At 36.8% G+C, this 26,415-nt stretch overlaps 3 protein-coding genes across 4 annotated transcripts; all 3 read left to right on the forward strand.

Moving 5' to 3' along the window:
* The first annotated feature begins 1,702 nt into the window (after window positions 1–1,702).
* On the forward strand, window positions 1,703–11,984 carry MOS1 (modifier of snc1). 2 transcript variants are annotated; one of them, XM_011103041.3, is made up of 10 exons: window positions 1,703–1,961; window positions 3,335–3,410; window positions 5,046–5,126; window positions 5,231–5,275; window positions 5,451–5,826; window positions 6,087–6,189; window positions 7,082–7,150; window positions 7,235–8,558; window positions 8,670–8,934; window positions 9,024–11,984. In XM_011103041.3, the coding sequence occupies exons 2-10, from the start codon at window positions 3,379–3,381 to the stop codon at window positions 11,526–11,528; spliced, it is 4,800 nt and encodes a 1,599-aa protein (XP_011101343.2). In that variant the 5' UTR covers window positions 1,703–1,961; window positions 3,335–3,378; the 3' UTR covers window positions 11,529–11,984. The 2 variants fall into 2 exon arrangements, with proteins under 2 accessions (XP_011101343.2, XP_088739471.1); XM_088883345.1 differs by lacking the exon at window positions 1,703–1,961 and adding an exon at window positions 2,004–2,328.
* A 1,405-nt stretch (window positions 11,985–13,389) lies between these two features.
* On the forward strand, window positions 13,390–17,966 carry LOC105179393 (uncharacterized). The gene is made up of 5 exons (XM_088883040.1): window positions 13,390–13,552; window positions 13,877–13,987; window positions 15,139–15,272; window positions 16,046–16,498; window positions 17,195–17,966. Exons 2-5 carry the CDS (start codon window positions 13,958–13,960, stop codon window positions 17,595–17,597), a joined length of 1,020 nt encoding a protein of 339 aa, XP_088739166.1. The 5' UTR covers window positions 13,390–13,552; window positions 13,877–13,957; the 3' UTR covers window positions 17,598–17,966.
* A 2,289-nt stretch (window positions 17,967–20,255) lies between these two features.
* LOC105179394 (pyruvate dehydrogenase E1 alpha) lies at window positions 20,256–22,839 on the forward strand. The gene is made up of 3 exons (XM_011103006.3): window positions 20,256–20,715; window positions 21,049–21,826; window positions 22,303–22,839. The coding sequence occupies exons 1-3, from the start codon at window positions 20,458–20,460 to the stop codon at window positions 22,578–22,580; spliced, it is 1,314 nt and encodes a 437-aa protein (XP_011101308.1). The 5' UTR covers window positions 20,256–20,457; the 3' UTR covers window positions 22,581–22,839.
* Window positions 22,840–26,415: the final 3,576 nt, after the last annotated feature.

The raw sequence follows: 26,415 nt of genomic DNA on the forward strand, positions 1-26,415 counted from the left end.
AGGAGCAACAGAGGTCATTGACCTCTGCGGATAGAACACAACGATGAACGACTGAAGAAAGTTGTAGGTAAAATGCCATAGCATGAAAGAATTTCATAGTGCAATCGCCCTCAGCCATCCTATTGACTTTACTCTTCTGTTTCTATTTGACTACCTCATCCCTCAACATAGCATTCAACTTCGTCCGCAGTTCATCATATATCTGCCTGGACCCCTCAATGCGACGACTTTATCTCATCCTCTCCAATTTTCGCTCAATCCATTATATACATTATCTAACACCAATGAAGGATCTAGTCTTCCAAGACATCAAACTGACCCGACAATTATCAATATTCCATAGTGCCATTTCTAGATCCGAGTCATCAAACAACCAAGCTTGTCATATCACCTTCTCACACTCATTCATTGAACCCAACATGCTTCAAAGTGAAATGGTCTGGAACGGGGTCCTGTACAACTAGTGCTTTGAGTGGATAGTATGACTAATGACTAAAACTAGAACGTGGTCCAAATATAGTGAACTGAAGTGGAATATTGCTGGTGTGGAAATATTAGGCCTAGAATTAGGGAACAAATGGCGTTTTGGTGGGTTTGGGGTTATAAGTAGGAATTTCTCTCTCTCTCTCTCTCTCTCTCTCTCTCTCTCTCCACATCACAATCCTATGTGTCATGAAAATTTTATTTTTTACTTAGTCAGACAAATCCACATATGAAAACCTTAAGAAACGCCACCTCAGCACGTTTCGACCACATTTGAGAACTCTAGTGGCCAGAGTCCTCAAAAGAATAAAAAATAATCTAATGTCACTAAATTGCCACCTTTGCATTTGTGTGTCCTCAAAGTGCCACCCTTACTATGTTGGACCAAAGTTGCAATTTAGCATGTTCATGCTTTTCACCAATCGAATTAAGTTCTATTAAAGTCTGCTTCATTGCATCAAAATTCCGTGTTGTATGTGACATAAGGCGACCAATTCCAGTGTGAGACCATGATGCGGGTTACTCTTACTTCAAGCCTTGTGCGAAATTATCACCCCTCTCATCCTCTTCAATTAGAGCCAAAACAATGTCTTTTTCAGTATTTCCCAATCTGTATACCCCTCTATTTAAACCAAAGAGATGAACTTTGAGTTTAGCCTAAAAGGGCAACACATAGAAAGGAAACAAAGTGTCTACAGGAAAAAAAAACAATTAGACTAGGAAAACGAATAATTTAAGTGTAAAACTATTCTTATTTCCAGTCCTCCTACAAACTTTCTTTATGAAATAGACGAAAAAAATTATGTGCAAATCATGTGGTCGTTTCCCTTATTTTAAGAAGATGATGGTTATGTAGCTTGTATTTGCTTTTTTCTATCAATTTCTTAATAAAAGTTGGCAGGAGGACAAAAAATGTGACTATTTTACTAATTCCATGAGCAATTGGGATTCAAATTGTGTTGTACCCAGTCTATAGAATGAGAAATATAATTTTCCAAAAAAAATCAAAAGAAAGGCAATTTATGTTTTCAATAATCAACAAAAAAAAATATTTTAAAAAATAAAAATTCAAGATGTAATTAATACAAATTTCTAATAATTTAAGTGAAAAAAAAAGATAGGAAAATATTAAAACAAAAAAGAAAAAGAAAAAATATCTAGAAAGGAAAAGGCTAACTCAACCATAGTTAAGTTAACAAAAAGAGCCGTAGCGGCCCCAGAGTCTTTCATTCATCCATTCTTCTCTCTCCTCCCATTTTCCCCTCTCTCTCTCTCTCTCCCCTCCGATCCCCTGTCGCCACCGCCACAGCTCGTCTTCGTTCCTACGATCGATCGGACGACGCCGTGAAACACTTCCTTCTCCGTCTCTGTCGTTTGTGTATATACATACTCTTTCTTCATATTTACATTTGTTCGAAATTGTAACTCCCCCAGATCGAAGCTTCGTGCAGATCCGTGTCCTGTCGCTTCCTCTCTTGGTTTGCTCGCTCTCTTTTGTTCTCAATCTTTGTGTTCTTTACGTCTTGCTAATGTTTGTTCGTTTCAGTCTGTGTGAAGATCTAATTTTGATTGGAAATTGGAAGCGAAAACCGAACTAGGGTTTCGATATTTGGCAACCGAGGTTTTGAAATGGCGGTTAACTGAACCGCACATGGACTTATATACACTGTTGAGAAGATATGTCCGCATGGATTCAATTTTTGTTCCCTCCTTCTCGAATACTGCATGCCGCTGAGCATGCAAGAATGTTATGTAGGTTTCATAATCTTTTGGACTCCATTCGGATTTGTGGAAAGAGCGAGTAGTTCGTTCACTGGCAATGGGAAAACTATTCCAGAGGCATGGGTAATACTTAATCTGTGTGCGTGTTGAGCACAGTTGAATTAAGCATAGTAGGATTAAATGTCCTCCAAGAGATTACTGGAGTCTGTTCAGTCCCTTTGAGTTAGCAAAAGAGTAGCTTAATGCAAGAGTTTCGGTGTGTATGGTAGCGTGATGTGGGAGAGAAGGGGATGAGTTGAGACCTATATAGTTTACCTATGTGATGCGTGAACAGGATATTGTTACCGCGTGGTATAGGGTTTGTCCAACTCCTTCAAAGTTGAATGGATATGAAATTCATGTCTAGGATTGAATTATCCTCACCTACCATTCTCTATCAGTAACTTGCTATGAAGTGTTGGAACTCCAAATCCTCCCCAAACTTCCCTACCAAATACATGCCTAAAGAGGTGGGAGTATGGATGGGTTCATGACCTTTGGAGTTAACACCTCATCAAAGCGTGCAATCAGTTCTCTATGCACTCGAGCTGTCTTATATGATATAATTGACCAAGTGGTGCTACTTCTCTACTGTAGTTGTTCTTATTACCTTGTTCTCTTCTTAGAAGAACAATGTTGGTTAGAAACTTAGAAATGGAACTTTTTATGTTAGTATATCTTTTTTAAAATATCCAAATTTGTGATGTGTAAAAAATTATTTAAAACTACGATGAAATGATATGAACAAAGAAAAAGAAAAAGAAATTATCAAAATGTATCTGATGATGGGACATGGTCTTCAACATTTAACTGATAATATGTTGCTCTAGAATTTTTAGATGAAATTGTTATGGGGTAGCACGCCAGGTTTTATTCACTTTTTTATAAGTTGTAATAATGAATAAGATTTGAGAGTTTGTAAAGTGTTGGGGCATTAAGTCTTATTTTGCTTTTGTTGTAGCCTAATCTTTGTGATTGATCCTTTCTAATTTATTGCCTGTAGAGTTTTCTGTCATTGCAATTTTCTTCTTGTCTTCTTTCAATTAGAATCTTTTTCCTGACCTAGATTTTGTCTTGACTTGACCTTTAGGCCACTTCATGCTGTTTGGATGACATTGGCACTTGTGTCAGACGATGAATTCAAGTATGCTGGCTGGAGAGCGAAGGTATGTAATGATCCTCAATAACAAGACCCCCTTTGATAAGTTAAGGAGGAGCCTTTCATTCTTCTTGCTTTACCAAAGAAAAGTTGGGTTAATATCCCCCAATTACTGCTGGTTGATCTGTGCATTCTCCTATTAATATAACATGCTGAAGCAATCCATACAACCCACGAGGAAAAAGAGCATTCTATAAGAGAAAACCTAAGAGTAATACTGATTACAAATGGGGCAGCACTTGAAGAAAGAAGTTTGAAAAAGACCACAAGTATTACTCTGATACCAACACCATCAACCTGTGATAATCCTATCATTTGGTACTTTTGGCTAGCAGCTAGCCAAATCAATTTTATGTTTGTTAATGAAGTATTTAGTAGAGTTGTGGTCTTCATCCCCCTTTCACCCCTGATGGGATGGGGTTTTTTTTTTTTTGGGATGGGGGGGGGGGGGGGAAGGGGTATTCATAAGGGTTTTATCTGTTAGGAGTTGCAGTTCTTTCCTTAAATGAGTTATTAATACTGATAAATACACGAAGTATAAGAAAAAAAAGGATGGAAAATCTCAACAAATTGCAGCTGCATTTATGTTCTGTATCTTGATGTTCCCGTTTGTCTTTGAAAACTGATGCCATAGTTAGGGCAACAAGATTTTTCTTTCTTCATTGTGATTCAGCTCATGAGGCTGTATGTAGAAAAATCTAGTAAAGAGGTCAAACATTATTTTGTCTCTCGTGTGCAGAAGGTTGTATGTATGTATTTATGCCTCTTTTTACATGTAAGATACTTGGGAGGTAATCCTTTTCTCGATATGAGAGGCTTGATTGATTTGACACCTTTGTTTAACTCAAATCAAATAATCATTGTGGAGAGGACATTTACAGAAGCAACTCTTTTGTGATACCAGGACCGCCTAGTTAGATATTTTGCCTTAAGTTAGAGGGCTCTGCGTTAATCTTCTGTGGAAAGAATTGACTATTGGGTAAATAAAATTTTGTATGATAATATCTTTTCTTTTCTAAATGTATGTGCTCCTATTTAAATTAGGATATCCTTGAGTTTGTTAACTCTCTTTGTGGGTATCCCGACTCTCTTTCTCTCCATTTCTCGTGTGTTTTGTCCTCTCCTTCATTTTGGCTTTATTCTTTTGAATGAGATAGATGGATTGGATTCCAATTTTTGTTATATACCTTGTATATAGTTTATTGTAAGACACCATTTTGTAATTCCTTAACTTGTTCTTTTACATCTGTGCAATATGCAGTCCCATTCAGTAGGGCTCTATGTTACTTTATGCACTTATTTCATGCTGTCAAGGATTTTTATGGTTGTACTGCTCCTTGATCCTTGTTCTTTTTCAGTATGAAATGATTGTATTGAGTTTTGATTCCATGTTGTATGGTATAGCACTTAAAAACCGTGTATTATATTCTACCTTTCCGGGTTATCTTCTGTAGGTAGCTGCCATTTTTAATTTTTTGTTGTTTCTTTTTTCAAGATTTGTGTGGAGATTTACTTTGTGTGTATTGCCTTGCTAGTTTATATGATATTGGAGAACATGTTGGTGCCCCTTTTTTCTTTTCTGTATCAGGATTGCTGATTTTAGTGGTATGACCCAGTGGTTTATGTTTACTTTCTTTCTTAGATGGGCTTCTGCAAGAAGGGGTGGCATGACTGTTTTAGGAAAAGTTGCTGTTCCAAAACCTCTGAATTTGCCGAGCCAAAGGTACTTGTATTCCTTCTTTCTCCTTTTCCCTCTGGCTTCTCCTGTCTTTCTAAGCTTTGTATTTTTGGGTGTTGCTTTCTGAAAATGTGTCATTTTATTTGAAGGTTGGAGAATCATGGTCTGGATCCCAATGTTGAAATTGTTCCCAAGTAAGTGCTGAGTGGTTCTTTATTGTCTGATGCAGCATCAATGTTACTTAGTTCTTTAAATTCATGCTGGTGCAATTTTATTCAAGAGAAGCTTCTCGATTGTCAGAAGCATCCGTCATGTGCTACTTTCAGTATGTTTTTTGTTTAAACTGATCTCGACTTTGTTCCTAAATAGGGGTACTCATAGTTGGGGAAGCCGCTCATCTTCCTCTAGTTCAAATCCGTGGATCTCTTCTTCGTTGTCACCAAATGCTGAAGGGGGTAATGTTTCACCCACTCATCTCAGTGGCCGCCCTTCATCAGGTGGAAGTGGTACTCGACCATCAACTGCAGGTAGTGATAGAACGTATGAACCTGCTGCCAGTGCTTGGGGTTCAAATTCGAGACCTTCATCAGCTTCTGGGTCACTGTCCTCAAATCAGACACCATCAGCATCATTGCGCCCTAGAAGTGCAGAAAACAGGCCTACTAGCTCCCAGCTTTCAAGGTTTGCGGAGCCTGTGCCCAAAAGTTCAGTAGCATGGGGTCCAAGTAATACTGCTGAAAGATTGGTAGGATTTGCTATCTTTGTCTTTAGTTTTCATCACTCTACACACTTGCATTGTATGCTAATAAAACTTACTCACTGAGTTATTCTCCTTAGGAATATATTGGATTTATTGTGGTTATCCATGTTCATGGTATATGTATCACCAATTGTAGTTTGTACAATTGCATGTTTATAAGCAAGGCATCTGAATACCCTGGTGGATCTATCCAAATTGTGCTGCTGCATGTTTTGTTTATGGGCTAAATGTGGGTAAACTTGCAGGGTGTAAAATCCTCCAAGGAAGATGGTTTCTCACTGAGTTCTGGAGATTTTCCAACTCTTGGTTCTGAGAAAGACAATTCAGTGAAGAATATTGAATCAGAAGGTGGTCATATGCACATTAATAACTATGCATCTTTCATGATTCACATTCAGTGTTGCATTCAAATTTGTCTCCATAGTTATCGTTTGTGTGCATTTACAGTGCCAATATCTTGCATTTCTGGTCCTAAATGACCTAAATTAATCATTTGCTTATGATGACATACTAAGTTTAGAGGCTGTTGACTCTGCTGTTTGATTGAGTTGGGAAATTCCTTTAAATTTGTGTAGCTTTTATGATGTGAAAGCCTGTTGCTGTAGCCTGGATCATTTCATCCGTGAACCCCAATTATACTTGAAAATGAGAATCGCCTTGATTATGCATGGCAAATGGGCAGGTCAGGTTGAACCACAGTGGTTTGGGTATGGCATGGGTTGGTAAAAAATTAGTTCAAGAACATGGGCCCAGGAACAGGTCCAATGCAAAAAAGAATAAAAGTAAAAGAAAATTATAGTGTTAATTTTACTGCTTAATCCATTTCTTATCTTGTAAGTATATCTTAATCATTTTTCTGTCTTAACATGATTAGAGATGTGAAACGTGTCTTAGAATTTTGTAAAAGTAAAAGAAAATCATAAGAATAACTCTTTTGAAAAAAATAAAAAAATATTAACTTTTACAAATTTCTGGGTTGACCCGATTTGTACCCATTTCAGATTCTAAACATAATAGGCCCGACTCAACCTAAAACATGTTGGGCTGGGTGTGACTGATGGTCCTTGCCCATCTTTCCATCACTGCTCTTGGTTATGTGACTGGTATTTGTGGTTTGCCTTTCCCTGTCATTTTGGTTGTTGCTAGTCTTGCTCATGCATGTAAATGAATTTTGAGGTTGATGCTTGAGAGCTAAATGTAAACATATGATATACTGATCATTGGCTGACTTTCGTGACAGATCATGGTCGTCCTAGCTCAGCTTCTGGTAGATTTGCTCAGTCAAAAGAGGATACAAAATCCCAGGCTGGTCTGTGCACATCTGGCTTCTGAATCTCTGCCACTAATTCACTTCTACAGAAATATGCTTAACAATGTGCTTCTTTGAGTGCAGATGTAAAGCGTGGAACTGTGAATACATGGAGGGCAGATGGTTCCCGCAGTGCAGAGGATGATATGCACCCTAGCATGGAGAAATGGCAGGGGGATCCCCATCAGTATTTTAATTCCAACACTGCTCCTCAGCATTTCGACGCATGGCGTGGCCCTCCTATGAATGGTCCAGCTGGTGTTTGGTATGGGGGCCGTCCCCGTGGTCCTGCATTTGGAGCTCCTGTTGCTCCTGGTGGCTTTCCGATGGAACCATTTCCTTATTATCATCCTCAAATTCCACATCCGCCTTTAGCAGGTTCACAGCCAGTTCCACCACCAGGGGGTGGTCCTAGAGGACCCCATCCCAAAAATGGAGATTTATACAGGCCACAGATGCCTGATGCCTATGCACGTCCAAGTATGCCATTTAGGCCTGGCTTCTACCCTGGCCCCCCTGGCCCAATGGCTTTTGAAGGTTATTATGGACCACCAATGGGGTATTGCAACAGTGAACGGGAAATCCCATATATGGGCATGCCAGGCCCCCATGTTTATAATGGTTATCCAGCCCCTGCTCCCGATATTGGTAATTCCCACGGCAGAGCTGCTGGACGTGGTCCTTCTGGGAAAGGATTGCCAGAACAAGTGGAAGCTGATTATTTGGAGGATGCTAAAGGACCAAAAAGAGTTCCTCTAAAGAACCATAACGAACGTGACCAGAGAGAGGAAGGAGATAATCGGGAACACAACATGCAATCTAGTGTTGCATATCCTGGAAAAAGCCGTCTTCCTATGATGCCCTCCAGAAAGAATGAGTGGGGGGCTGAAGAGGACACAGAAGAAGCTACATTTGCCAAGAGGATTGCACCAAATGAGAACTCTTCCCGCAGTTGTGAATATAGGGTTCATTCAGCAGATGGTATGAAAGTGAAGTCATATGAAGGCGTGGGCAATTTGAAAGCAGTTAATAATAATTGGACAAATAAATCTGAAAGTATGTCATCATTTCCTCCTGAAATGCCTCAACTGCTCCGAACTAGTGAAAGAGATTCATCAATACCAGCCACAACCAAAAATTCAGCTCTCATGCACAAAATTGATGGTTTAAATGCAAAAATCCGTGCTTCTGATGGACGGAATGATGCTCCAAATACTTCTCTCAGGGAAGAAGAAAGAGATGGGTCTCAAATGGTGGATAGGAAGATCAATAATTATAATGGTGATGATGGAGATACTGCTGGATCTTTTGAAAGCACTCCTATTTCTGCAAATCATGTCTCGGTCCAACGTGAAGTGATTGTTCCTGTTGGTGATAAGCCAATGCAGCCAACAACCATTGCATCTAGGTCTGCTAAGAAACATATGGTTATGCTATGTTTGAGATCTATGCACCCTTCCTTTCCCCCCATCTGGAATTACATCTGTGCCCATTGCTAAATTACTTTTTGATCTTACAGGAGATCATATTATGGTGGGCAGGGTCGAGTGGATCATCTTAGCAAAGGAAAGTTCAACAGCCAGGATGCTGATGGATGGCGTAGGAAGCCCCTGACGGTTGAATGCTCAAGTGGAGCTGCAGTCTCAGATGTGTCTGCACCTAATGACCCTGCACATGGCCCTAATATTGTTGTGGATGCTTCTGAAAATCCAATGGTCAATCCCACAGGGAAGATTGAAGGTGATTCAGTTGAAACATCTGATTCAACTGATATTCAGGCACAGGTTTGTACTATACCTTTGTTGCTTTTGTTCCGCACTTGGTGAGTGACTCTTTTAGTTTTCCTGTGGCTTATCTTTATGTACTCAAGCAGCGTGCCAAGATGAGAGAGTTGGCAAAGCAACGTGCCCTGCAACTACAGAAGGAAGAGGAAGAAAGAACAAGGGAGCAGAAGGCCAAGGCATTGGCCAAGTTGGAAGAACTGAACAGGCGAACAATAGCCGGTGAAGCTGCAAACGGAAAGGCTGAAAGAACCCAGTCCATTGCTGACAACCGAGAACAAGAAGAAACACATACACTTGGTGAACTGGTGACGGTTGCTCCCAAGTTCCAACAACCTGGCCATGATCTCATCACCATTCCTAATGTTATTGTTGTAGACAGAGACAGTAATGTAAATCAGGCTGGGGAGTCTGTTGAAGTGTGCAGAAACTTGCCCGGGGGTAAACAACAAATGGGTTCACTGGAATCTAATTTGTCTTCTCTCCCTGTGCATGAAGATGCTCATAATGGCAGTGCTAAAAAGGTAGCATCTCAATTGAATGATGGAGGCATCTCCAGGCACAAGCGAGCAGGCTATAAGCAGAAGCAGAATAGTTCTTTGCCGAAGAGTTTGAATGAAAAATCTGCATCAAATGTTACATCTGAGGTGCAGAAAGATGATACCCATGCAGCTACTGTTGATGTTACATTGTCTGAGGGTCCTTCAAGTGAAATCAAGCTAAGTGAGTCAAATCTGCCCAATTGCTCCACTACTGTGGTTGAGCCATCTGTGCTTCAAAAAAAGAAAAGTAATAAGAGTAGTAAAAATAAGCCAAAAATGGACGAGACCCCAGCTGTTCCTGTTTTACAGCCAGTGATGCCAAACATTAATCCTGGAAAGGAGTCAGTTGACAGTAGTGAGTCTAAGAATTCTGTGTCGAATTCGGATAGCTCTGTATCAGCAGTGATTGAGCCTGATAGAGGGGTGCAGGCTCAGGAGGTATGCTCACCCAATGAAGAATCCCAAAGCAGGGTATCAAATCAGTGGAAACCTCCTTCCCGCAGGATGCCAAGAAGTCAACAAGCTAATAGATTTGTCGAGAAGCCTCATGGCAGTGATGCTGTTGTATGGGCTCCTGTGCGCACGCAGAACAAGGCTAAGGGTTCTGTTGAAGCAAGTCAGAAATCTATCCAGGAATCAGCCAATCCAGCAAAGGGTGATAACTTGGCACAGAATAGTTCGAAAGGCAAGAGGGCTGAAATGGAGAGATATGTTCCGAAGCCTGTCGCAAAGGAGCTGGCTCAGCAAGGAAATGTACCTCCTGTGTCATCTTCAATTACCGTGTCCAGATCAACTGAGGGACCTGGAAGGGAACAATATGGGTCAGACACTTCTGCAGGTCCATTGCCTGTGAACTCTGCAACTGGACATCTCGGGTCCAGTGTTGAGATTGAGGGTGATGGCAGCCATAACAAGCATAAAAAAGATCATGGGATGTGGAGACAACGAGGTTCAACAGATGCATCTCATACAAAAGGTGCGCATCTTGGGCCATCTCCAGTGTCTGAGCCAAGCAAAGATGTTCAACAATCTAAGGAACATGTTCAACTAGTAAAGAGTGAAAAAGAATTAGGAAATGCTGAAACCAAGAATTCAAGCATAGCCAACACTAGTGATGGCTACAATATGTCCAATAATACGACCACGGCTACAGTGAGCAAATATCCCTCTGTGAAGGATCAGGGTGCCACAGGCAGAGGAAAGAGACATCTCCCTAGGGCCCCAAGAAGCACTGGAAATAATCCTGATCCTGAGAGCACATTTAGTGGTGAAATTGAAGGCAGTCATATGCACTCTGCAGCAAGTGACTTCAACCAGACAGATAGACCCCTAGTTTCAAAAGAGAATCGAAGTATTGGGGAGCGGACATCATCTCATTGGCAACCCAAGTCTCACTCAACTTCTGCAAATAATCAGCATGGAAACAGAACTCCTGGGAGTGAATTTGTGACCACAGAAACCAACAGGCTCACAAAAAAGGATCATCCTCAGCATAAGGTGCAAGTTTCCGCTCAACATGATAAGGATAGTGGCATCATTAGTCATAATGTGTCAACTCAATCCGCCAAAAGTAATTTGGCTGAGGATTCAGTTGGGGGCCATCAGCAAGAGTTTGACAGAGAAAAAAAGCCTGCTCCAGCAAGAGGAAGGCCCTATTCTCCGAACCAAGATCCACTTGGCTCTGGTGAATCACCTCCAACTGCTAACAGAGACGATCAGCTCGAGCGCAGTATTCCATCAGGATATAGGAGGAATGGAAGGCAAAACAATCGCTCTTTCAGAGGCCATGAATCCCGTGGAGATTGGTCATCAGGGCATGATAACAGGCCCCACAACGTACCTCCATTTCGGGATAATAGACCGAGACAGAACCTGCACTATGAGTACCACCCAGTTGGTGCCTTTAAGGGAAACAAGTCTGAGAAGGCTGAGGAACCAACTGATGGAGGTGATAGCATGGAGCAGAGGCACAGGGAAAGAGGCCAGAGCCATTCGAAACGTGGAGGAAATTTTTACAGGCGTGGTGGGGTCCATGTAGACCCTGGTCGGGATTGATCGAGAAGTCAGATTCGAGTACCTTTTCATCTGCTGAATCCAATCTTCCATATTCATTGTCTTTGCTTGATTAGGTGTATATCCAAGTATTCACCCGCTTAGATATGATCTATGTCTCAACTTTCAGCTAGTATCTGTTGACTGGTGACACGTGCATTGAGCAGGATTAGGGAGCCAGGTTAGGGCACACCATTGAGGGATGTGTTGTGTTAGATCAAAGATATCAGACGCGATAACCAATTCTATTATTGTAATTCATTTTGATAAAACTGTTACGCGGTTGCGATCTTTTAACTTTAGCAAGTGCTACAGTTTGTGCATCAGTTGGATGTGTGCCCCTGTATAGCAGGCAAAGATGGAAGTCGAATGTGCCGATCGTAGCTTCTATTCCATATTTTGTCTGGACCTTTGTGCTTGGTCTGTCTTTTTATTGTCCACTGATTTGCGGATTCTCTATGCCTTTTTGCAAAAGCTTTTTTTTTATTTACTGGTTTGCTCATAAAAATGAATTTGTTTATTGGTGTTGCTTAAGTTGAATTTGGATTAGAGGTTTGGGTGTAGGTATTGGTGGAGGTGAGTCGATTCGTGTAGATGATGCATTTAGGACTGTGTGGGTTGGGTTGGATTTAGGCTTGTCAATGACTAAGGTATTATTCTACCATACTCAAAACTTAACTTTGAGATCCATACTCCTATCCAATGTATGAAAGGCCCTCTCCTGATCTACACTCGTGAAATTAAATGAATGGATGAGTAGGATCTAATACTTTAAAATACTCGTTAGTATAAGTAATGGCTTAGTACTTTAAAATATTCATGGGTATTGATATAGTAAGTCCAAAGTTGTTTCTCTATTCTAGTTTAAAATTATTGCATCTGTAAATTTTTAGTAAATTGATCGGCTAAATTTATTTATCATTTAAAAAATTTAAATAGTATAAAATTATTTTCTTACATATTTTATTTATATTAGTTACTTATTGAAATTTTGACCAAATATGCTAGAGCTTTTCATGTTATTCCTTAATTGTTCAAAATTAATTTTAGTGATCAAATTAAGCAAACTTAACTTGACATTTAGAAACTTAATTTTAGTGATCAAATTAAGATAAATAAAATTTGTTTGAACTCAAATGATTAAATTCATCAAATCAAAGTTGAATGCAAATGTAAATTCAAATGATAATTAAGAGACCTAGATGAAAATAGATATATTATACTTAATTTCATTAACTTTTACCAAATCTTATGTCTTCATTTTTATTTTGAGCTTGTCTCGACTTCATAATAAATTAATATTATTACTTTATTATTTGGATATGTTTAAGATTCTTATTTAAAATTTTATTAATATCAATCCGTTATTAAGACAAAATCAAGTTCATTATCTAAATTTCTCAAATTGAACATATTGAAATTTAAGTAATTAGTTTTAGTTTATCGACGGACAGATCATGAAAATTCACTACTAATTAATTTAATAACATACATTATTTGACTTGAATGTAAATTTAGAATTCGAAAACTTTTAATTTTTTAAACATGTTGTAAAAGAAAATAAAAGAAAAAAAAATTATTGAGTCTCAAATGGGTTAGATCCAAGCCGTACCCAATTTTTTTTAGTATAATTTGAGTTTAAGTTCGGCCGACGATACACGCACAATATGATAAACGTATGGTATGATATGATGTGTTTAACATTTTGAGGTATTAGAAGATACATACATACATATAAAAATAAACAAAATATTACAACTCAAATACTGTATTAAGATAGACGTGAGGCAGAGCCACCAATATATACACAAATTTCTTTTCTTTTTGTTTTTTTTCTTCCCAGAATAAGAAACTTTTAAACATAATATTCTAAATAATTCTCCTCAAAAAGCCCTAATTTCACAGTTTTTGTTCCCTTCTCTTTATCCCAATCCTCTCTCTTTCTGCTGCTAAGTCTATCTCTCCACTCTGAAACCAGATATCCTCGTATTCATCATCATTTGCTGCAACGCCTCTCAGACTTCATGGTAAGCGACAATCACCAGCTCTCTCTCTCTCTCTCTCTCTGTAGGTATATTTATGCTGTCTGCGCATGTTTTTGTGTAATTTGGGTTTTCGGATGACTGGTGGTGGTGGTCTTGCTAATTTTGAGAATTATTGTTTGCCCCAAGTCGGAAAGGAACTGTGCTGAGTGATTTGCAGGAGGGAGCTTTTGGAAGTTGCTTTTGTTGTATTGGAATAGTAGTCTTGGGATTTTACCTTTTGAAGGAGGAATTGTTGTTTTATGAATTTATGCTTTTAATTTTATGAATGTCTTGATTCGATAAATTCTTCTCACCTGACAACAACAGGTTCAAGTTTTTCTTTTCTGGGTTCACTACTTTGGAGCAAATGTGAATTCAGTGGGAAATGTTAGTGTGCATTTGGTGTAGATGATGGCATTCGCAACAAACCACTTGAAGGTAATGATGACTGTCTGTCTCTTTATTTCAGTTATAAATGCTAAAGATGTGCAGCGCAAATATTTTCACTCCAAGAGTACGCAAATCATGGAGTTTGGTTATTTGGTATGTAAATGATTGTGGATGCAATAAGAGGTAGAGATTATCCTATTTGTAGAATTAGAAAGCTCACTTTAGGTTTTTGATTGAGGTGCTAGATGGTCTTAATCTTGACTTCATCTTGACCAACTTTGACCTTCCAAGATTTAACATATCTACTCATTACGATGGTAAACGGTATGTAACTTAAATTTTCTGGTATAGTTAGTAGCTTTATGTAATATTATATGACAATCGTCATAACTCTACCCTATGCTTTTCATGGGTAAGCAGCATTGATTTTCTTTCACCCACTCTATAAATGTAGATCTCTGAATTCATTTATTGAACACTCACATTTTCAATAACATTCTGCGTATTTCTTGGCTGCTTCTCTGTTTAGATTTTCATTTACATCAGTTGCTTTATTTCCTTCATTGTTCTGTCAACTATACCAAAATATTCACAAGCCAAAAACATTCACAAGCCATCTCAGACAATTCTCTTCCAGTGGCTGCTTCTTTAACTGACTCTTGAATATGCCACTGGTAACTCTACTTGTTTTTCTATGGTCTTTCTGAACCCACCCTCCTCAGAGAGAAGTTCCAGTCCTTGATGGATATTCCATGAAATTCCATGCTTCAGTTCTCTGCTGGCTTCAATTTCCAAAGAATACCGACCATTCTGAATTAGCTCCCTAGTTCTCTGATCCTCAATCTCTTACTTGCATCTGATGATTACTCAAATGGAGCTACATAGCTTGAGATAGAAGATCATAAAGTTTTGGTCTGTGAAATTTTAGAGGTTCTTCGACCTTCATATTTTCACTTGCACTTTCATCCTGTTTCTAATAGATATATGACAGATATCTTAATGACCTGATGATATCTTGTGTACAGTTTATGTCAAATATCTTATGGAGGATCCTAGTTCTTGATTAAAATCAAGACATACACAATAAATTCTGTCCCCCAGCTTCTTTTCATTTGTTCTTATTCTCTGAATCACCTAGTCCTTTCTGTTTTGTCGCCAAATTTAAATATGAAATAAATGTTCTTGGTGACTTCATTCAGGGTTGCTGTAGCTCTTTCCCTTCTGTGCCCTCATTGTGGAACACACGGAACAGGTTAAAACATTCTATACCAACATCCCACACAGTCGGGAGAAAAGATGGATTTATCTCTTTGAAATGCAGATCTTGTTCGAGGTGAGAGATTGTGCGTGTATAAATTTTAAGTTCATTTGTAATATATGTATCCTGTGTAAGTTTATATGTGCATTTAATCTATGTCTACGGGCATTTCCATTTCTAGAGAATCCAATAATTTGGAAGTTAAGTGCCTTTTAGGAGAATCTGCATTAATTGGCTGCTGTTTCTGGTGAAATTGGATGGGATTTCTTCCATGTTGCTGACCTCTGTGGAAATCATTGGGATAAGAACAACATGTGTTGCTCATTAATCCTTCTTGATGGATAGGATATTTATTTTTTAATTAATTTGAATAATATTTGACAAGTAGAGCAGACTATGTATAGAAAGTGATATTTAAACTATCGATACCAGCTTTGGTAGCATTATAACTTTCTAGAGGCTATGATGGTCGAAGTGCATCCATTTATTAGGATTTTGTCATGAAATTTGACTTCAAGTGTTCTGTTATTTAATTCTAGCACAAGTCATCATTTTTCTGGCTCAAAGTTTATGTTGGATAAAAAGAATGACTTGGGGCTTCTCTAGCATCTAGTGGGTTTATGAGTGGATTGACCAAATATTACTAAGCCTCCACCCATTAAGCTATATGTCAAGCTTTTGTTCCTAAAATTCTAATAATTTGCATTTTACACAATGCTATCTTGGAAGTTATATTACTTGTTAGTGATGTTTACTTTTTATGAAATTGAATGTTCATCTTGGATTTCAATGTTGATACTTCAATATGCTGTTTTTTAACTGAAACTGATTGAATATCTTGCTTCCAGTATAGGAGGTTCACTTTTCCTTGAACAGAAATCAAAGTTACTTAAAATATCAGCTTTCAAAGGCAGCAGTCTAAATGATGATTCTGGCGGCAGAGCTAATGGCTCAAAATCCCCAAAGAATGCGGTTAAAGTTTATTATTTGCAAAATAAGAGTGAAGAGTCCTCAGTGGAATCTTCTAAGGTACAGAATGTTGTTCCTGCTCCTTACACAGCAGAAGATGAGACTACAACCAGGTCTCTAGCTATACAGAATTTATTTAAAAACTGGTTGACGTTATTATGTACACCAACACAAACGCACACAATGGAGGAAGTTCTTGAAGAACCTTCTTCTGCGGAAACATCAGAAATGCCAAACACTTTACAAAAGCAAGAAAGAGGTGAAGTTTTGAAGGCAGTTTGGTGCTTCATTTGGGGTTTGGATGCATCAATAAAGATACCATTGTTACTGTTGTAAGTGTAATGATTCATCTCTCTTTCTCTTTGAGTGTGGCTGAGTAGGTGTACCCATTTGTAGACAAATGTGTTTGCATGGACACTGCTTTTGTTTTGAGGAAAAACCACGGAGAGTATTTAGAAGTGAAGGTAAAAAAAAGGTTGACTACTGAGGTTGATATTTATGTGTTAGTATGATTTGCAGTTACATCAAATCCACCAAAATGATCAGAAGAGTTACCGTCGTTTTTTTTATTGCATGAAATTGTTCGAGATTTTTGGGTGTGAATTATGTTGATATCCCTTGTCGAGTCTTTTGCTCACATTATTTCTTCCAGTGCTTTTCATGTGCTACTATGTTGTGGATTTTGTCATTTAATGTTCTAGGCCCTAATTGGACTTCATTTTTTGGTTGTGTTCACAAACTAAACAAGTTTTTCTGAGTTATTTTGCTTAATAATCGAGATGAGCAACAAAGGATCTTTACTTATGGTTGCTTTATACTAGCTTCCTCTTCCAAACTTGGTGTTAAATTTTAGCTGTAAAGCATTTGTCAAAGGTATAAACACATTTCTCGGTTACATAGGTAATGTTATTTCTGTCTTCAACCTGTCATTTTGCTCATATAGACGTACATTAACATTTTCTCTCTACATTACTCCACCGACACCTTGTGAAGATTTGTTGATGACTTGCTCCATGTTGTGTTTGCAGCACCCCTCTGTACCTCGCAGTGAACCTCGTATATGGGTCAAAAGTATCTAAAGAACTGACTCCCCTTTGGATTCTTGGGCCATTAGTGATTGCTCTTTACATAAAGATTTTTCGAGCAATATGTGTGCTCTATGCATTCAGCTTCAAGCAGACCATCAAAATAGCGAAGAGTCTTCCTGCCTACCACTTGCTGTTGCATGATTACATTTTCCATGGGAAGCTAAAAGAAGCCATGAAGAAGCACATATTGCAACCTGTGGAAGATATAAAAAGCATGGACTACATTTTGGTGATAAAGGATCTGCAACGGTGGTTGGTCGAGAGATACCTTGACTTTATCGAATTAATATGGCCGTTCTACTGCCGAACACTAAGGTTTCTGAAGAGGGCAAATCTAATATAGCGCCATGCCATCTCTACTGACGAAGGAGCAGGAAAACGTAGAAATCATTTCATTTTTTTTCCTCCTGTTATCTCTTTTCTTGGTTTAAGGTTGTTGTGTTTCGTGAATATTCATTCAGGGTCTACTGCTGAACCCCTTTTTGGACTGGGGTTCTTACCTCGAGCAGTTAGAGAGGATTGCAAACTGAAAAGACATGTTATAGTCAGCCATCTCCATTGAGTTCCAGGTTCTCTTATATCTTAAATTGTTCAATTCTTGTTTCAGTAGGGAGCAACTCAATTACATCCCCTCTGATCGTACTGTTCTAAATATGAAATACTTGCATATGCATATCTATTTTTCGTGGGAAATTGATTCTGTTTTCTACCAGTTGTTCTGTATGGTGTTTGAGGAGGATTGTGTTCCCCTCCTTCAATTCTTGCCATATATTTTTCTGTTTCCTTACTTAGAGATTGTTTGGCTTTACCTTATAATGATTGGGAGCCTATATAAGATGTTAAAACTTATTGATTAAAAATTTTAAAATGAGCTTATAATTTTTATTTTTTTTCAAAAAGATGTCGAGAGTTTATAAGTTTATAGAAAAATAAATAAAGTAAGCCATATCGAACGGAACAAAAAATTTTGTTTATCAAAATTTCAGTACGTCAAAATAACGTATTGAATTGAATTTCGTAGTTCGGTAAATAACCAAATTGTTGTGGTTTGATTATTTTACAATTATCAATATTAAATATCAGCATCCAACAAATACTAACAACAATAATAATCATAAATTATTTATTAATATCAGATATTATATCTAATTAACACTTACTATGAAAATAAAAATAACTCATATATTGATGGAATTCAAACTCACGATCTTAGAATCATAGGACCTCAATTTTAGCGATTGAATTAAGCTTATCATCAGCTTCATTTATATTGTATGTAGTATCTCACATGTGTCATCCAAATTCAAAAACGACCAACTAAAAAGCAAAATGACAATTTTTTCGTTTCATTTCGAGTCCAATTACAACGGGGAGAGAAACTTTGCAATGTAAAAATATACTTGTTGTGGGAATCAGTGTAATTTCGTAAATTGAAATTTTATTTTGTGATATAGCCAAATCTCAAGAAATTATTATGTAATTATTCCATATGCTATAAGTACTTGATCATTAGCACAACGATCTTGATTGATTTGTTATAACTTTTAGACTTTCACCTTCTATAAAAATTCATGATTTACACCTAAACCTCTTTTGTTAGTATTTTGACGGAAAATGCTAATATCAGCAAAAATATATATATATATATATATATATATATAAATCTACATTATATTTATATCCTAGCAGAAGGGAGTTAGGTCTAAATGAAAAATTTTCAGTGAGGATGCAAGTGTAATTCAAAACTTTTTGGGGAAAAAGTATAATTTTATATTTTCAAAGGGATTTAAGTGTAATTCACTCTAATTTTTACTATGTAATTGGTATTCTAAATGTTTCAATTCCTGAAAGGTTGTTAGTAGCTGAAAATATGACCAAATTTCTCACCACCCTCACCTACACACCTTTGTCAATATCATTAATGTGGGCAGCAAAAAATAACAATAATAAAAACAATATTAATTTGGAGGAAAAAGTAGTTGATAAAATTATTATTCACTATATTTAATAAATGGTCCGTAGATAATTTTAATTAATATAATTGTTTTACTAATTTTATTTAAAAAATAATATTTGTTACTCAATTTTTGAAATTATTTTTCAGTAATACTTTTGTAGAAAAAAAAAGAAGTGTAGACCTTATCTTCTCAAAAGATTGTGACTGCACATCATTTTCAGGAAAGATAAGTGAAGACATGTGTTTTATTTTACATTTAGGAATATGTAAATTGAATTTATTTTCTCACACAAATATATGAACTTAATTCATTACATTTGCTAATTTGAATTTCAATTTATTTCTACAAATGCTCAATTGAAAAGATTAGAGGGATGTTTGCAATAATTTTTATTTTTGTGGTGGAAATACGTTGTAAATAAAATCGTAAATTCAGATTTAATGAAAATTAAGAGTGTTCGAAAATAAAAATAAAAAGAGAACTGAAATTGGAATATTTGGGCAAGCAATTTCATATCTACAATTTTGCAATAAACTGCAGAGCTGATAGGGAGTCGTTTTTAATTTTTGGCTTAAATCAACTTAATTTGAGCACTTCACAAAAATATAATTCTCAATTTTATTTAGTAAAAAACTGATAAGCACTTAATAATTACAGAACCACATCTGATCTAACAACAAAAGAATTGGATAGTTTGTGTAATATTGTTGATATTTTGGTAGGAATATATGTGTAATTTTCTAAAAAGTAGGGTGGTTTATATAAATGATGTTGATGTTTTTTGTGGATGTATGTGTAGTTAAAAAAAATTATTGTGAATGTAGCTATTCCTAACAAAAAAATGTCTTTTTATGATGTAAATATATAAAATAAATATAATTAAAGTATTTAAAACCATTCCAACCCAAAATTAAGTAAAAATAAATTCAATTTCAATAAATTAAAAACAATAAGAAGTGTTTCCGTAGATAAAAATAAAAAATAAAACCAAAAGGCACAAGGAAAAAAGGTAAGCCAAAATGCACATGAAGCACTCGCACACTGTGGACGGTTATTTCCACACAGTCCCTCCCTCGTATCCTCCGCCCCTCTGCCCTTCCCCCCCATCATATAATTCTTGTTTCTTCCATCCAATTTCTCCCTTCATACACTTCCCTTCTCCCTTCGATCTCTCTGCTCTCCGGCTACCCAACCTGTTTCTGCAAGTTTCAGACACCCATTTACTTGTTATCTTCTTGAACCGAAATGGCTTGTTCTGCGACCGCCAAAATCATCCACAATCCTCTGTTACTCAGCTCTTCCAGATCTGCCGAGAAGTCTGATTCTTGCTGTAAAATGTTGGGGCCCTCCTCCTTTCTTGGCTCCACATCTATGAGCAAGAAGCTGGTTTCTGTTAACAAGGGTGCTTCTCGTGTCAGCCGCCGATCCGCCAATGTGGTTGCTGTCTCCTCCGATGTTGTCAAGGAGAAGAAGCTCAAATCCAGCTCTGCTGCTTCCAGCCTGGTATCTATCTTTTTTCCCCCAATTTCTTTTCTTTGTGCATTTTGCTGAGTGTTTGTGCTCTTTATTAGGTTGAGTACTTGTGATGGGCTTTTGTTGTCTTATTGATTTTCCTTATGTTTTTGTTGTTGCATTTGCTTGTGGTCTTTTAGTTAAAGTTTGGGAGGGAGGGAATTTTGTTGAGATCTTTCTTTTTCCGCCTGTTGTGTCTGGAATTTGTTCTTGTCTTCAGACGATTGTGATTGAATTGCTGCATTTCTCTTATATGAAGAAAAATTAGATTGGGCTTAAACGTTTTAAGCTATAAAGTGATAAATTGGGTGTTTTTGCATGTAGTTGATAACGAAAGAAGAGGGCCTGGTATTGTATGAGGACATGGTTCTGGGAAGAGCTTTTGAGGATATGTGTGCCCAGATGTACTACAGAGGCAAAATGTTTGGATTTGTTCATCTGTATAATGGCCAAGAAGCTGTATCCACTGGCTTCATCAAGCTCTTGAAGAAAGAAGATTGTGTGGTTAGTACTTACCGGGACCATGTACATGCATTGAGCAAAGGTGTCCCGGCTCGTGAGGTCATGAGTGAGCTCTTTGGCAAGACCACAGGTTGCTGCAGGGGCCAGGGTGGCTCGATGCACATGTTCTCCAAGGAGCACAACCTTCTAGGTGGCTTTGCTTTCATTGGTGAAGGCATACCTGTCGCAACAGGGGCTGCCTTCACTAGCAAATACAAGAGAGAAGTTTTGAAGGAGGACTGTGATGAGGTGACACTAGCGTTTTTTGGAGATGGGACTTGCAACAACGGTCAATTCTTTGAATGCTTGAACATGGCTGCTTTATGGAAGCTTCCCATTGTGTTTGTTGTTGAGAACAATTTGTGGGCAATTGGGATGTCCCATTTAAGGGCCACCTCTGATCCTCAAATTTGGAAGAAAGGTCCGGCTTTTGGAATGCCTGGGGTTCATGTTGATGGTATGGATGTGTTGAAGGTGAGGGAGGTTGCAAATGAGGCCATTGCCAGGGCTAGAAGAGGTGAAGGACCGACTTTGGTTGAATGTGAGACCTATAGGTTCAGAGGACACTCTTTGGCTGACCCTGATGAGCTACGTGACCCTGGTGAGCATTTCCGAATCACATTTACCTTTTTCATCCTCATTGTTATGGTTTCTCAATGTTACATGCGGTTTAGTATAAGTATTGGATTGTCCTTGACATTTATGCTTTCTGATCCGGCTTATAGGGAATTCTTCCTCATATATGGTGTATGAAAATTATTTCCCTGTTACATGCTAGTAAATGAACAACAAGCCTCCTGAGATAGCATGGGATGTGAATCTTTGTGTTCTGATATGTTGTGGCATATAGATGCACTATGGCCATTACAAGTATCTTCAGGGTTTATCTAATCTGTAGAGAACCTAATAGATGCTTGACAAATATCTTTGCACGATTTTGATTCAATGTAAGAATTATTGAGAGGCACCATAAACTTGGGACTACTTACATCATCAAGTACTTTACTTTCCACTCTAATTGGGTACAGAAGTTCAGAATGCCGTGTTATAACTAATAAATATTTGTTACTTTGGCAGCTGAGAAGGCCCATTATGCCACAAGAGATCCCATCACTGCGCTGAAGAAATATATACTGGAAAACAACTTAGCAAGTGAAGCAGAGTTGAAGGCCATAGAGAAGAAGATTGATGAGGTAGTTGAAGACGCTGTTGAGTTTGCTGATGAAAGCCCAGTTCCAGCCCGCAGTCAGTTGCTAGAGAACGTATTTGCTGATCCCAGGGGATTTGGAATCGGGCCTGATGGAAAGTACAGATGTGAGGATCCTAAATTTACCGAAGGCACTGCCCAGGTCTAAACTCAATTTGGAAGTGAAAACCGCCCGCACAAAGATAGTTCTTTCTTCTTCTTTTTAAATTTATGGTTGCCGGTTGCCTGCAGTAGATAGTTCAGTTAAGCTGCATTTAGTCAACATGGACAAGCTCTAGTGTTTGTCATCCGCGGTTTTGTTGTCCATCCATTTCAATGTTTTTAAATGTTGTCTCCTGTTTCTTTATGGTTCTCATAGTTAACTGTATGCTGAATGCTGCTTGATATATATCAGTTCTTGTGTTCAATTTCCTCTCAAAATCTCTACTTCCGTTCCATCCATGCATATGTTTATCAAACACAATTCGGTAATGATTTATATCAGTATTATAGTTCATATTTCATTTAATCTATACACATCGCTGTCTATACAAGAACAAGAAAACACATCAAAACAAAATATGTTCGACCAATTCTTACTAAAATATTCGGTTTTTGCAAGAATTAACAACACTTGAAAATATTTGCAATACTAACAATGATATATATAAATATGATGTTTCCCTCTAAAAAACATCATTTTTCCATTGAAAGTTTTGTCGTATGGACGCTCGAAACCAAAGAAAGAGATGAAAAATAAGTTCTTCGACTCGAGAAGAAATGGACGATTGTCAAATGTAGTAGTAATACCAAAAGGCACTGAATATGTATTTTCTGCCCAAGATTGCAGCTTTCAGACAGTCGACTGGTGTGGGTTTGTGAAAAAGAACAAGACAGAAAGAACAAAACAACTGCTTTCTTTGTTTCCCTCTCTCCCTATAACCCCCGTACCTCGGATTCTCCGAAATTCCACCGTTTTGGCAAATATTCCTTAAAATCAAATGGGTTTTTCTTTATATCATGAAAATTCTGTCTTTTTTGCTTCTCAATAGTAGTAGCAGTAGTTGATGCTGCTTCTTGTTTGTGTTTGTGAGTTGAGCTTCTATTTTTACAATGAGAATGAATTGTAAAGAAAGTCGTAAGTTTAGAAGACCAAGTAGATTAACTTTTAATTTCGTTGTTTCCTATTCATGTTTATGATTTATACACTAGAAGAATTATCACATTTAACTACGACTAGTTGTCATGATTAATAACAAATAGTCGCAACAAATAGTTATTGACCACGATCATGCAATAGTTGTTGGCCATAGTTTCTGAGATGGTGGCTAAAAACTATGACAAATATTTTGATCGTCACTCTTAGCTATAGCAAATAATTTTTTCATCATGGAAAAATTAATTTTTTAAATCGATTTTATTTAACCATAGTTAATAGTAGTCATTTATCATGATTTTCAACCATAGCCACTAATATTATAGCCAATAATAAACTTTTCTTTTAATAATAGTTCAACCACCCTAACACAAAACAACTGATTTTTAAAATAATTTCTAGCATTTGTTTCATAAAAAGGATTATTATCTTTGAATTACTTCTTTTATGCACTTTGAATTACGCCATGAACTGTACATATAAAGTGTAATACAAGATTTAATATTATTTTACAATAAATCTGGTTCGAATTATTTGTATAGTGGAGTTGTTTTTCCAATTGACAAAGGGAACTATTTTTTTTAAGAGATCTATTTAAAAAATACATCACAAGTGCCCGAAATTTTCTCCTCCTTAAGTTTTGAAATATCAAGAGAACTTGCGGAGTTATTTGCTTTACAGAATTTTTGAAATGGTCTCAAAATTAGGGAGTTCAACATTTTTGGTTATTTGTTTTACTGAATTTTCAAAATGTTCCCAGAATTAGAAAGATTCAACATATTTAATTCTATGCTTTACGAGATTTATGGGACTAAATATGTTGAATTTTTTCAATTTTGAAATTATTTTAAAAATAGAGGACTAAATGTGGCAAACCTCCTATTCTATAGGAGTAAAAGTATAATTTTACCTAAATAAGTCACTAATTCATATATATATTATAAAATACTTTGTAAGAGTTAAGAACTCCATAACTATTTTATAAAATTTAAGAGATCATTACAAGATCTTTTAAATAAAGCCATATGAAATTACTTTTGAGGAAAATTTGCAATTTAAACCGTAACTATAGGGAAGTGGCAATTTTAGTCCTATTGGACTTGAATAAGTCGTGCATTTTTAAAGAAAACGATACATTAAGAAAAAAAATTATAATTACATTGAAGCTAAAATTTGGGGCTCACGTGAGAGTACATGCTAAATTCCAAAAAGACTTACAATTTTCAACGAATTTTTTTCTTATAGTTGTCAATTTAATTTCAATAAGACTAAAATTACCACTCCTTATAATTGTAGAGCCAAGAGGACAATTTACCCTATTTTGGACTATATATATATATAATTCTCAATCTTTTGACATGATTCATTTGTGGTTTCTACATATGAACCCCAACTAAATACTAGAATTATAAATCATCATGTTCACAAGAGTAATACATAGTTTCCTACATACCAAATGTATGCTGCCAAATAAAATCTAAGAAAGGTCAAAATATGACAATATTTATGCAAATTCCGACCTCTTAGAAACAGCAAATCAATGGCACACTTTGAATAAAATGTACCCTTAATAATACTCAATTTGTGCAAAATATGGCCTTGCTGCTCATTCACATACATATCGCAGCCGGATGGAAGTTTTTTGCACATGATGAAATCTAACAAAAATTAAGGTTTTAAGTTCTTGCATTCTATCTTCGAATATATAACTCAAATTAACAACATCGACATGTCGAATACATGGTTTAAACAAACAACAACATATCATATATCGTGTAAAATATACCCTAAAACACAGGAAGAAAAGACATCATGAATTAGAGCATCTTTGTTAGAGACAACATCAAAATGTACAGTATCTTCTAGCATGTTGTAAAACTGAATCCAGTTCATGTAATATGTACATATATATAGCATAATTACAGCTGTTGTTGGAAGAAAGAGAGATGCAGAGGTCAAAGAAAACTGAAAAGGAAGCATATATGCTAAATGGGAAAGCAATTGAAATCAGAAAAAGGAAGAGGAGGCTGAGAAAAATGAATTGAAATGAGGGCTGATTTCTTGCTAGGGTTTTGGTCTTATTTATATACAGAAGAAAGAGAGTGCAAGTTGTCGGAATATACTTTAGTTGATGCTAAGGTTTGTGGGAAGACGGGCAAACGGGCAGCCAAGTTGGGGTACTGCCCCTACATTAATATTATTGAATAAACCAGCATACATTTACTATGGATACGTTTCGTTCATTTTATATACCGCGATCAAACAAAACTGATACGAAAGCTTAACTTTTAACTACGGTTAATCAACACTTGTCGCACTATCGTGGTTAATAAGTATTTGGCATCATATTTTACTTTTAACTATAATAATTAACCATAACAACAATTATATTTTTTCTAGTGCCCATTACTCTTGTCGCATAATCAGGGATAGAATTTGTTGCTTTATATTTTGAAATTAATCTTTTCTAGACACCATCCTCAACTGCATTTCTTTTCTTTAAGAAAGAAGTATAAGTTTTTGTTACGTTTAATGAATTTGTCTGCTGCTGAAAAAAAAGCCTAGAGAAATTTTAAGGTTATATATGTAATAGTTTGTTACGTTGTTGAAGATGCAAGAGATAAGGCTTTATTTGTTTTGATGTTCAGAAGGCTATAAATATCATCGTTTCTCTGTCCATAGATCATATGACTAAGAGCCCCAAAATGGCAACTCAAGGCACAATATTTGGGCATGCAAATTATCCCATCATTCTTTTTTCTTTTAATTATGACCCAAGAGTTGAAAGTTTGTTTTAAATTATGAATGTGTAATCTCCTATGAGATTATGAGAGTAAATTACGAGTGA

Source organism: Sesamum indicum, linkage group LG8, assembly GCF_026168435.1.
Source record: "Sesamum indicum cultivar Baizhima isolate 11 linkage group LG8, ASM2616843v1, whole genome shotgun sequence".
NCBI classification, from domain to species: domain Eukaryota; kingdom Viridiplantae; phylum Streptophyta; class Magnoliopsida; order Lamiales; family Pedaliaceae; genus Sesamum; species Sesamum indicum.

Coding starts and splice junctions, on each gene's coding strand:
- LOC105179393 (XM_088883040.1), top strand. CDS start 13,958: ATGATGGCATTCGCAACAAACCACTTGAAG. Junction 13,988..15,138: donor TCGCAACAAACCACTTGAAG/GTAATGATGACT, acceptor GACTTCATTCAG/GGTTGCTGTAGCTCTTTCCC. Junction 16,499..17,194: donor AAGATACCATTGTTACTGTT/GTAAGTGTAATG, acceptor TTGTGTTTGCAG/CACCCCTCTGTACCTCGCAG.
- MOS1 (XM_011103041.3), top strand. CDS start 3,379: ATGAATTCAAGTATGCTGGCTGGAGAGCGAAG. Junction 5,276..5,450: donor AATGTTGAAATTGTTCCCAA/GTAAGTGCTGAG, acceptor GTTCCTAAATAG/GGGTACTCATAGTTGGGGAA. Junction 8,935..9,023: donor CAACTGATATTCAGGCACAG/GTTTGTACTATA, acceptor GTACTCAAGCAG/CGTGCCAAGATGAGAGAGTT.
- LOC105179394 (XM_011103006.3), top strand. CDS start 20,458: ATGGCTTGTTCTGCGACCGCCAAAATCATCCACAATCCTCTGTTACTC. Junction 20,716..21,048: donor GCTCTGCTGCTTCCAGCCTG/GTATCTATCTTT, acceptor TTTTGCATGTAG/TTGATAACGAAAGAAGAGGG. Junction 21,827..22,302: donor TGATGAGCTACGTGACCCTG/GTGAGCATTTCC, acceptor TTACTTTGGCAG/CTGAGAAGGCCCATTATGCC.